Below are 11,942 nucleotides of genomic sequence, written 5' to 3' on the forward strand. Positions count from 1 at the left end.
CATTGAATAACACCTCTATCAGCTCCCCACAGATATTATGGTCATTTAGCGCTATGGGGCAGCACAGATCTCACTTATTGCCTCTTTAAAAGAAGTATCATGAATAACAGTGTTATAGCAAAAAAAAAATATCTAATTTGGGACCAAATTGCCCCTCACTCTTTGCTTCCAAATATATCCCCTGCATCACTGCCATAAGGCTGCAGGGGGAAACTGATCCGATGCCTCTATTTCACTGTTTCCTGTCTGGATCCACACATCCAAATAGTGTTCTCAACATCTGCACAATCTCTCATCACACATCTGTAATCTGGGAACATTAAGCTGTCATCTGGAATCTAATTAAGACCGCACATTTAGACCGCTGTATGAACAACATCTGAGATTTTTTTAATTTTTTTTTATTGTTGTCATCGATGTTAGTAAGCAATGCGTGCTGTCCTTGTCTGCAGTGCTTCGGCCTGCTGGGTGTGAATGGAGCAGGAAAGACGACCACCTTCAAGATGCTGACTGGAGATGTGAGCCCCACTGATGGCACAGCACAGATCAAGGACTGGGACGGGTAAGCTGATGTGATCTATTTAAAAACACATATCGAGGAATCATACGGAGAAAACATCTCGAGAATAGCATGAAAACATCGGGGTCTTCTTTCTGTCACGGACTTTGTGGCCCCAGTGAGGTGATGGCAGGCAAGAAAAATTTGATTCCATACAAGAAAAGATATATAAACTCAGATATAAATCACTTTATCCACCTTTGCTATTGTTGGAATAGAGTTTACCCTGTTTTTTTTTGGTATGCAATAAATCTTAATTATCTAAATTCATTGTGCACATCATAGTAACAAACTGCTGAAAGTTATACTACAATACAGTCTTTCCAGGAAATATAGTTGATTTATAATTCTGCGTTGCTTGAGGTCACAAATGCCCTCTGTTTATTTACCTCTACATCACTGCATACAAGTAATTAAACACACCAGGTTGTTTTTTTTTATATATATATTTAAACAGCGTATCCCCCCCAAAAAATGTATAAATGAAGTAATTAAAAGGAATCAGCAGAGAGGAAAACAGATGGGTTACATAAGAGAGTCCAGGATGATGCTTCCTTACGGGAGCCCGGGCTGCGCCGTCTAATGAATCTGAACTTGAATAAGTTTGTGCACAACAAATTTCCGCAGAAGGAAGCAGGTGTGAATTTGAACCTTAATATTTAGAGCATAAGTATCACAGACTTTCTCACGCAGTTAATCACAGCTCTACTCGCACACCGCTCTCTCCAAATTCTCTCATTATCGTTAAGATGTATCTTGAGGGCTATACCCAGCACAGCGCGCTATATACGGCAGCACCGCACATAGGCCTGTACATTATCCATCTGTCCAATAGCAGGCAGTTGATCGCGCTCAACAGGATGTGTCTCCCTTCATGCTTGCCCCCAGGAGGATGGTAGACATCATGGAGTGCCGTAACAAGGGCATCAGGATCGGTTATTGTCCCCAAGTCGACGCCTTGGATGATCTGCTCACCGGAGAGGAGCATCTCTACTTCTACGCTCGCATCCAGGGCATCTCAAAGACAGAGATTGACGGGGTAAGATAGAAGTGCAGACTCTCACAGCGCTGGGAAGTGACGACACCATCCTCGAAATGACATGGGATCAGATATGAATTCAAAGGCGCCGGTGCACCCCCGCTGCAAGACTATAGTAGCAGCTGACGCTGTCATCCATACCGAATCAGAGGCTGTGAAGTGTTGTAGCTGAAAGCTGCACTACTGTATGGGAGATAGATGCCAGAGCCTTTGCTGTCACTCGTGCAATCTGAGCCTCAAAATTAAGCCGGGGCTGTATGTATCAGCACAGACAAATTTACATTTTAAACGACACTCTGATGATGAGAGGATTTTGTTTGACACGTCACTTCAGCCCCATTGTCCCCATTCATCACTTTGAAAGCTAATCAATCTTGCATTTTGTGGTGATTACTGAGAGTGTGTTTGTCATTGCCACTAAAAACGGTGGAATCTGCAGAGCAAGCAATCAAAGTATGATGGGATTTGTGATTTCCTGTCTTCACCCCCACCCCCCCCCCTCCAGTAGAAACACTAAGATGAATGAGAGTTTGTTGAAAGCATCTACAAACCTAAATGTGCATAAATGAAAAATAAATAAATAAATGAATAAACACAGCATCACCCCCTTAATGCACTGACATGGAAACAAAATTGTCATTTTAGCATGTAAGACTGACCTCAACCCAACTCTCTCTCTGTCTCAACCCCATGGCTCAACCAAGGACACTTAAGCCTCACAACAATAATGGGCTGTGACAGCCTTAGTCATGTTACCGACGGAAACATGCAGACGGGTTCATGGACATTCGCCCACACACACACGCACACACACACACACACACACACAGGCAAAATCAGGCATAGAAATGAATGCGTTTGGCTGTAATCACCATTGCTGCTGTCGTTACAGCTCTTCTTCTCTGGTCAGGGTGGTGACAACAATGGCCGTAATGGCCACAGTATCGGTGGTGGGCTAATTCGCTGAGATGAGGTTATATATAGAGCTCCTCTTATGTTGTCTCCCACTGACAGTTCCCTAGCTGAGGATAATGAGACGAGCCTTAATGGGGCCATTTCACATTTACATGGTTTTGTCAAGCTTAATGAGCTGTTACATCAAAGGTGAAAGAAAGGGGCTTTTATGAGAGAACATAAAAAAAAAATCACAACATATTTTGATCCGAACCAGTCAAGGATGTGCTGTGTTGTTGGTGCTAATCATTCAAATTCAGCCGCTGACATTGTGTCTGCAGCATGTGAAGGCCTGGTGTAACACCACACACTCCCACTTGGATCAGTCAGTGCAGAATCAAACCCAAGCATCAAGGCGACAACCATTTCCATCTGCAGAGAAAAATGTAGAATTTAAAGGAGGTACAGTGTCTATTGGATTGGCTCAGCCCATTGATCTGGTTTGCAAAATACATCCATGTTTGAATCTTGCCTATGGGAAAATATTTCAAGCTTTTTTTTTTTTTGAAGAATTGGTCTGGTAAGAAAATCAAGTGCTAGCATTTACGGCACCATTCGCAGGCCTATATGTTATTAAAAACCGAAATTAAAAGGCAAGTGTAGCTCTGTTAGATCTTCGAATTGACGCACATATTCCATCTTTTTAAGAGGTGAGTGAGTGAATTGCTATCAGTGGCCTTTCAGGTGGTTCAACACTCACTGCGTGATTTGATATGCTTCAAATAAGCCATGCCTCATCAGTTCCTTTTGTCTGAAACTCCCAGCACAGGGCAGCACGGGGCTGAAATAAAATGCAGTCACCAAGTTAATCCATCACTGATGTACAAATAGAATTAAATTTACATGGGAGTGGATACCCAAGTTATTGGCGTTGCAGCTGTACTTGTCCGTATAATCTACAGGGGGGAGGACAAAATAACAAGCACCAAACATTGTGTGAATATCAAGTAGCCAATAAGGACAAGGCCCGCTCATTGCCTTCAGAGCAGTTTTTAATCCTTCTGGTCCTGCAGTCATACTGCATCCTGAACTGTGAGCAGTCAATAGTGGACTTTTCTGCAAGAGGGAAAGCCTCCAGTTCTTTGAGGGATGGAGGAGGAGGAAATCGACTTCCTGTAAAGGTTTAATGATGTTTAGATCTGCTGTCTTGGGAGGCCACAAAGGGAGTTTGGCTTCATCCTTGTGTTCATGAATCCGCTCTCGGAGTTGTTAAGCGATGCGTACGGGGACATTACGAGGGATCATGAATATGTTTTGCTCCTGGTCCTGTAAAATGGTGTCATATTCCACCACATGACCATTGCATGATCATACAGCGCAATCATCAATTATTAGAGTAGAGGACCTTTCCCACTGCACAACAAGAAACAAGAATTAGGTGTCCTGGTTCTTGTTATTGTTATCTGTGTTTCAGGAACAAAAGAAAAACATCAGAAAAAGGCAACTGACATCTCTTTCTTTAATTTTTTTACTCAGCATTGGTCAGAATCATGCTCGTTGCCCGTTTTCCTCAAACACAGAAATATTTTCCTATACAAGTTCTTGTTTCTTTTCATTCCCCCAAGCTTCCATTGAATCTTTTTTTTTTTTTTTTTGGCCAAATCATTTTAATCTCAATTTGGCGTCCTTAAATTCTCGACTGCTGGCTAGCTGCTAACTGCAAGTCTGTATAGTAGCCCCGCCACCAGGATCCTGTTGGTTCCCAGTAGATGGTTGCCATACCAGTACAGATCCACTGTGTTTAATAGCTGGCAACAAATGCTGTGGGTTGAGTTTGATGGCCTCCTTTGGTTCTCTCTAAGCATGTGCCCATCTGGAAGAAAGAATAGGTGCTGTTTATAGGAGGAAAAAAGGCTTCTTTTTCTTTTTTTTGACATTTCTTAGGGCTTCAGGTGTTGCGCTCCTTCCATCAGGTTGTATGTCTTTGTGCGCTGGCCTTGGACACAGGCAGTTTTCAAATGGCCGCTCTGCCATAAATGAATCCGAGATGCGCTCGCACACTGCGTAATGCCCCACAAACTCCTTTATTTACATGATAAAAATGTCTTGACCCCCGGGGGATCTTCATCGGGTTTTGCTTGATGAAGGTCAAGACCCGGTGAAGATCTTGGTGAAACAATTCCCAGCCCTGTACCTGACATACAGGAGGATGTGTGCATGCCTATGATTTCTGTAGCTCTGCCAAAAAATACTAGCTTTGTTAAAGTCACTGTGTTTGCTTAGGTTGTGTAACCACGACATTTAATTAGCTCTGCAGCAATCTGAGGCCGTAGCTGCTGTTTAGCAACTGTTCTGTTAAATGTCTGTTGTGTCTGCGAGCTTTGACTTCGTGACCACTGATGCAGTTTGTTCTTATTTGCCGTTTGCTGTAACAATTTTTTTTTAGATTGTTCCCTGTGCCCATTAAATAATTTTGAAGTTTTTGTGACCTGTTCTTTTGGAAAATTCAGGCCACAACTGTTTGACTTCTTTGGCCAATTATCTCGGCTCGTGTTGCTTTGAAAACTCTGTAAAACTGATGATGTCAGAGCTCTTTTAAACCCGGCACCCGGCTAATTGGCATTCAACTTAATACGACCTGCCGGTGTCGCCGCCTTTTAGCTGAGGTTTGGTTAAGTGATTCATTTGAGTTAAGAAGCTGAAGTCCTGTAACAAGTGGTGTTTCTGTTTCCTCTGGCGTGTTTTCCCGCGTAGGTGGTGAACCACCTGGCGAAGAAGCTGGAGCTGGACTACCACAGGAAGAGCGTCACCGACGGCTACAGCTGCGGCACCCGCAGGAAGCTCTCCACAGCGCTGGCTCTCATTGGACACCCGCAAATCCTCCTCCTGGTGAGGACCCGCGCCTTAACGCCGCCGTGCTGTTCATTAAATTGCCTGTCTGGCAGCCCGACAACAAACATGAAACTAACTTTACACTACTGTTCCTCCTGAGCGGGTCTTTGAAGTAAAGTAGACATCGATCCCCCAGACTTGGCAGATCTCATATAGTTAATTAGTTTGCTTCCCCAGGCTTACCCCAGGGTGGTCTTCCCCCCAGCATTCAACTCTGCCTCTACCTCACGTCTCCATCACATCCTCTCTCTCGTGCTCGCTCTCCTTCCTCCTGTGCTCGTCCCTCCTCTTCCTCTCCTTTTCCTTTATCTGTCTTTTCTGATTTTGCCCGTCCTCTGTTGGCTCGTCCCTCTGCCCTTCTGTCTTGTTTCCTCTGTCCTTGTTTCTTCTACAAGTCTTTCCTTTTTTTTTTTTTTTTGTTTGATTTATCTGTCACACGCCGGGCCTGCTCTTTCCCTTATTATTTTGCCATTCCTATCTGCACTCACTGTTTTTGTTCACCCCGTCCTAATTTCTTCACTTCTGCTACGTGCGGCATATTTATCATAAACTGCCTTCTTCAATTCATATATCCTCTCTGTTCTGACATTTCCATCTTTTTTTTTTAATCTCCCTTGATTTCTCTATCTCGGTGTTCTCTCTTTATTTTCTTCTCGTGCACTCTTCTCTTTCACATATCTCGCCTCACTTTTTCTCTTTGCACAGGATGAGCCAAGCTCTGGCATGGATCCACGCACCAAGCGTCATCTCTGGAAGATCATCTCTGAGGAGGTGAAGGGGAAATGTGCCGTGGTTCTCACCTCTCACAGGTTAGTCGACTGTCACCGCGCATCAGCTGCTGTCGCGTTGCTCCCGTGGCGCCGACTATCCATCAAAGCAGGTCTAGCAGCTTGACACTGTGCATTCAGTAAAAGGCAAAAATAGCATCTTAAATGACTGTTTTCAAGTTCCAGCTCTGGTTATTTTCGTGCTTCACGTCATACGAAGAACTGCGTGGTCCTCTGCATGGTCTGAGAGATTTCATGCCCATAGAAAAAACACTGCAAAATCTTACCAAGATTATTTGTCTTATTTCAAGTCAAAAATGTCTTATTTCTAGTCAAAATATCTCATTACACTTAAAATAAGACATGATCACCTCAGAAGTAAATTGTTTTTAGACAATTTTCACTTTTTTCAAGTGAAAATTTGCTTGAAACAAGTGAAAATTTGCTTGTTTCACTGGCAAAATTTGCCAGTGGAAAAAGTGAAAATTCACTTGAAATAAGTGAAAATTAGCTAGAAACAAGAAACAAATTTTGCCAATGAAACAAGCAAATTTTCACTTGTTTCAAGCAAATTTTCATTTGAAACAAGAGACACTTGTCTAAAAACAAGTTACTTCTGAGGTGATCATGTCTTATTTTAAGTGTAATGAGATATTTTGACTAGGAATAAGACATTTTTGACTTGAAATAAGACAAATAATCCCGGTAAGATTTTGAGTTTTTGCAGTGAATAATTTACTTGAAGCAGCATTGGGTTTTGGTTAATCACAATCACACAGTTTCTGGGTGGCTCCCCCTAACAGATGAACAACTCCTCGCATTCACTGATGTCACTGCGTCAGCCGAAGACCTTGTTCATGTCAGTGCATCACGTTCGGTGAAGATTAGAGGATTAGCCGACATCATAAGTACACTTAAAAATGCAGATTTTACTCTTAACGTTGCCTGATTGAGCTGGCATGGTAGAGACTGGTGCCTTTCTGCTGCATTTTTAGTTAAGTTACACAATCCAACAAGAGCGTACAATGCTATGGATGCACAGATGCTTGTTTTGTCATGATGGGGCGATCAATAAAATTATTCAGTTGGTTTTTCTACGCTTTCAAAAGCCATTGGATGAACCTAATGGTTGTCGTACTAAACCTATAGCATGGCTGTATTTATTAGGTTTATTAGGTATCTGGCTGTATTATTGGAGATATGGCCAATCTGTTAATCACTGCTGATCTGAATTTGGCAAATCTTGCATTGCATCCTGGTCAAAATCAAAATAACACTAATTAACACAAGGGTGTATACTTCACTGTTCATTGCTCCGTTCATTTGTTCATTCATTCATTTGTTGATCTGTTTATTTGTTCACTCATGCGCCGTGCACAGTATCTCAGACATGGATCATTAGAGTTTGACAGAAGTAAAAAAAAAAAAAAAAAAAGTCGTCTCCTCACTGTGTTCCAGCTCTTTCAACATTACACTAACTGGCTTAAAGGGGTGATATAATTACAGGTCAAAATTAAGATTACATATATGTTACTAATTAGCACACAGGGGAGTTGTCTGCATCTTTTGTGCCAGATGACGTCTTTGTCTTGTTTTTTTTTCCTCAATAATGATAATGAAAAGGATAATTGCCAGGTATATGGCTATTTGTAAATGCTGATAAAGTGAAGCAGAACATGTTTTTTTTTTTTTTTTTTTGCTGCATGTTGGAAGGTATATCTAATGATGCTACTGATGTTCCAGTGTGATGTTTTATCTTTTGCATCTCTCTCTCTCTCTCCTCTTCATGTCAGCATGGAGGAGTGTGAGGCGCTCTGCAGCCGTCTTGCCATCATGGTGAAGGGTCAGTTCAGATGCCTCGGCTCCCTGCAGCACATTAAGAACAGGTCAGTGACCTCTGCTCCTCCTCCCAGCCAGCCATTACGGCTCTCCCCACCTCCTCTCCCCCCAGGTGGCCTTTCATGGTCGATGTCTCTCGGCCTTCACTGCAGTTGCGTGCGACAGAAGCCTCTCTGTGACTCGCCAACATGTAATAACGCTGTGCTTTGTTTGTGAAATCCCCCCCTTTTTGTGTGCAGGTTCGGCAGCGGATTCACTGTGAAGACGTACCTGGCCAGGGCCTCCTGTGATGTTGAGGCCATCACTGGCTTCATGCAGCACCGCTTCCCCAGCACCTATCTCAAGGTGAGCTTATCCTGCTGCCCGAGGGAATCAAAAGGACCGGGTAGAAGAGAGGAAGTCCTCTTGTGCACTGTGGTGTGAGGTGTTGCAAGAAACATAGAAAGTGTGTAGGAATTTGATGGATGTAGCTGTACGCCGGGTGATAACCTGGGTTACTCCGGATCAATACACCAGATTACTAATATTAACAACCTGCAGGTTCTTTTATTAGCAGTCAGCTATTGTGCGGTCAGTGTCATCCACCTTTGTTATAATGAATGTTAAGCCGCTGGATTTATTACTTATTTATTGTAGGTCATTCATTCAAGAGTTATGGCATAAACTCCACGCCATAACTCTTATTTTTCTGAGATAGCAGGGTGTGATTTATGAACTGGAAATTCACCAGTTCCACACTAAATCTTACATCCAGCTCATTAAGACCATCCCTCAGCTTTTCTCTGATTAAAAGACTGCAGATTTTTGGATCCGACTATACAGGAGATTTATGCAGATGAATTGCTGCAAGCTGACATTTTGACCAGTCTTTCTTTTAAATTATTCCTGTATTATTTTTTTCCCCACTGCCTCCTTTTCCAGATTCCACAGTAATGGTGGCAAAAGGTTTCTTTGTACATTACGACCACCAGGTTTTTTTTATAACCCTGCAGTCAGGAAGCCATTCTGTGAAAATAACCAGCTGGCTCTACAAATTGGTCACCTACCTATGGCGAGAAAAGCTGTGGGATTGGGTCCTGAGCACCGCAGCCATAACGTGACACTGCCGTCGTGTTCGCCGGCTGGATTATGTGAAGTTCCTCTACATGTTTAAAGGCATCGTTTAAGCCTTTCTGGTCTCATTTTCTCCTCCTTTCATCCGCCGTTCCCTGATAGCGAAGCGGCTGCCCGGCTGTCACTTTGCTTCCAGCGACTGTAACTTTTATTATTAGTTTGTGCACCGAGTTTACACACGTTAGCAAGAGTGCAGCATGCGGTGAGTGAGCATCACTCAATACGAGGTGAGAAAGTGCCATTTGGCGTTACCTCTGAATGAACTGCAAAGAGAGAATACAACAGCTGACTGCCAGCGATGAGTTTGCAGGGTATTGGCTGCACGGTGTCGCTTTTTCCTAGGCTTTATAGCTGCTGCAGAAGGTGCTTACACGGTGCTGCCTTGTTTCCTGACTCACAGGAGCAGCATTCCACCATGCTGGAGTACCACGTGCCCGTGGCGCCGGGCGGGGTGGCCGATATCTTCGACCAGCTGGAGTCCAACAAGACGGCACTGCAGATCAAGCACTTCGCCGTCACCCAGACCACACTGGATGAGGTGAGAGAACAGCAGAATGAGCATGAGAGGGTTTTTTTTTTTTTTTTAATGCTGGGAGATGGTAGGCAAGGACAAAAAAAAAGCGAGGAGTCAAGAGAAGGAGAGACGGGAGGGAGGGGGGAGCAGGAGTGGGGATGGAAAGAAAGTTGAGTGGGTGTGAAAGACTGAGTTCAGAAAATTATAAAGAGTCAGAGGGAAACTGACAGAGGGTATGCCTGGGGGAAAATAAAGCGAATGTGAGTTATAGAGAGAATACACACGCTTTAAATTCAGACAGTGATGATATTCTTCAACTGCCGTGCCCACGTGGGACTGGGAGGGACGACATGTTGAGGTGAAAGGCAGAGACAGACAAGACCGGCTGAGGGCTGGGACACACCGAGCTGTCCACACCGTCCATGAACACACACCGCCGGACGCGGCTGGAGGCCGACGGGCAGCAGTTTGTTTACCTGGGCTAGCTCTGGTTACCTACCTTGCTCGCAAATTAGCACAATATCAATACAATCTGCGCTCTCGCCATATTGGAGAGACGAAAAATCGGACTTAACATCGAGACAAATTTATAGACTGCAAGTTATAAGCTTTATGTTGTATGAATGAGCTGTACAGATGTGTGTAAAAGTGTAGAGAAGCTCATATAGACTGTCTGTGGACCCAACAAGTAGGGGGAGGAAAAAAATAACTCACTTAAGTATTGCAATTTTTTTAATTGATTTAAAGTAAAGATATTGGTATCATATCACCTAAGGAATCCATTTGTACAAAGTATGCCATGTTGACGGCACAGGATTAAATATCGCTCCAAAGTTCGGCTAAATTTTGGCGAGGGAAAATCTAACATGGCCATTTCCAGCAGGGTCCCTTGACCTCTGACCTCCAGCTGTCTGAATGAAAATGGGTTCTCTCCCCTTTGCAGACACGCCCACCTTCTGCTAATCCCATGCAGTTTGGGCCCCAAAGCCTGCAGTCCACATGTGTTCTTGTGGCCTGTTGTAAAATGGTGTGTGTGTGCAGACTGGGGCCCAAACAGTCTTGGAGCTGCATCAGTTGGCTTTGACTGGAAAGCTGAGACTCTTGTGGATAGCAAGAGACCATTTTTTGAAACTTGATCTCAATGTATAAACCTATTGTGACCTTTAGGATAATCACAGCTTTATGGAAATTAACATCCACAAACTAGAGGATGATTCAAAAAGCAAAAATTGCAATAAATTGTAATATCGAATTGCAATGCTTGTAGAATCGCAATACATATCGAATCGGCACCCAAGTATTGTGATATTATCAAACCTGGAGATAAACATCCCAGCCCTACTAATAAGTATTATCACTGATGACACTTCCATGATGAATTTCATGCTTTTCAAAATCTTGATTGTTGATGAGGCTGTGTGGCAAACTGGGAGAAAATCATGCAGAAATTAAAAAAAAAAATCCAGAGTTTTCCGAGGATAAGACACAGTTTCTATTCTTGCAGCCTAGTTCTCTGAGACCAAGCTGCCAGTCAGAAAGCTCTGGCTCTCTGACGGCCTCTGCTGCTGACTCAACACACTGAATCAGCCGGTCGATTCAGGGCCGGCGGCTGACTGTTGGCTCGGTGTGTCGGGGGCTTAAGGTGCAAGAGTTCAAGGAAAAAATATGACTTTTAATATCAGCGCAGCATTTAAATTATTGCTCAACCCTCACAGGTCTTCATCAACTTTGCCATGGGGAAGATTGGCATGGAAACCATCCCGATTCACAGCGAAGAAGAGGACTGTGACAGTCTGGGCTCCATCGACGCCGTTCAGACGTAGAACTGACTGACCTCCATCAAAACCAGTTCACATGGTCCATGTGCACTGGGAAATGAAAGACAATTATGCGTTTCTGTTTCTTGTATATGTGAACAAAAAGAGTCTAAACTATTGATGCTTTGATAATTCTTTTGCTGAAAGTCCTCTGACTGACCCAATGAAGGACAAGCTACATTTCCATTTTTTTGCCACTTTAAACCGGCTTGTCTCTAAGCAATAATCAATGCACAAACACACATAATGAAGGGCGCACTTTTGCACACACACACACGCACACACACACACACACATAGAGGCACACAAACAAACACTGTTGATTAGCAAACTAGTTCTTTTGTTTTTGTTTTTTTCTTTTTATGACGTTTTTGTCATATCTGATGGCTCCAACAAGTGCAATTTTTGTTTACTTTTAGCTCAAGTAATCCTGTTACTCATGAAGGCTAAATTGAATTGTGTAGGCTATTAATTTTCAATTTCTGTCTGTGGTGGGGGCACTGTTTAT

At 43.3% G+C, this 11,942-nt stretch overlaps 1 protein-coding gene across 1 annotated transcript in view; it reads left to right on the top strand.

Moving 5' to 3' along the window:
• The window catches only part of abca12 (ATP-binding cassette, sub-family A (ABC1), member 12), a 93,644-nt gene that overhangs the window by 81,282 nt on the left and 420 nt on the right, over window positions 1-11,942 (top strand). The window contains exons 50-57 of the mRNA XM_030080150.1: window positions 453-562; window positions 1,448-1,598; window positions 5,247-5,381; window positions 6,090-6,193; window positions 7,945-8,037; window positions 8,230-8,335; window positions 9,504-9,641; window positions 11,333-11,942. The exon at window positions 11,333-11,942 is cut by the window's right edge and continues 420 nt beyond it. Of these exons, the coding sequence (XP_029936010.1) occupies window positions 453-562; window positions 1,448-1,598; window positions 5,247-5,381; window positions 6,090-6,193; window positions 7,945-8,037; window positions 8,230-8,335; window positions 9,504-9,641; window positions 11,333-11,440 (945 nt within the window). The 3' untranslated portion in view covers window positions 11,441-11,942. The remainder of the gene's footprint in view (window positions 1-452; window positions 563-1,447; window positions 1,599-5,246; window positions 5,382-6,089; window positions 6,194-7,944; window positions 8,038-8,229; window positions 8,336-9,503; window positions 9,642-11,332) is intronic.

The sequence above is a fragment of the Myripristis murdjan genome, chromosome 21 (assembly GCF_902150065.1).
Source record: "Myripristis murdjan chromosome 21, fMyrMur1.1, whole genome shotgun sequence".
Lineage (NCBI taxonomy): Eukaryota > Metazoa > Chordata > Actinopteri > Holocentriformes > Holocentridae > Myripristis > Myripristis murdjan.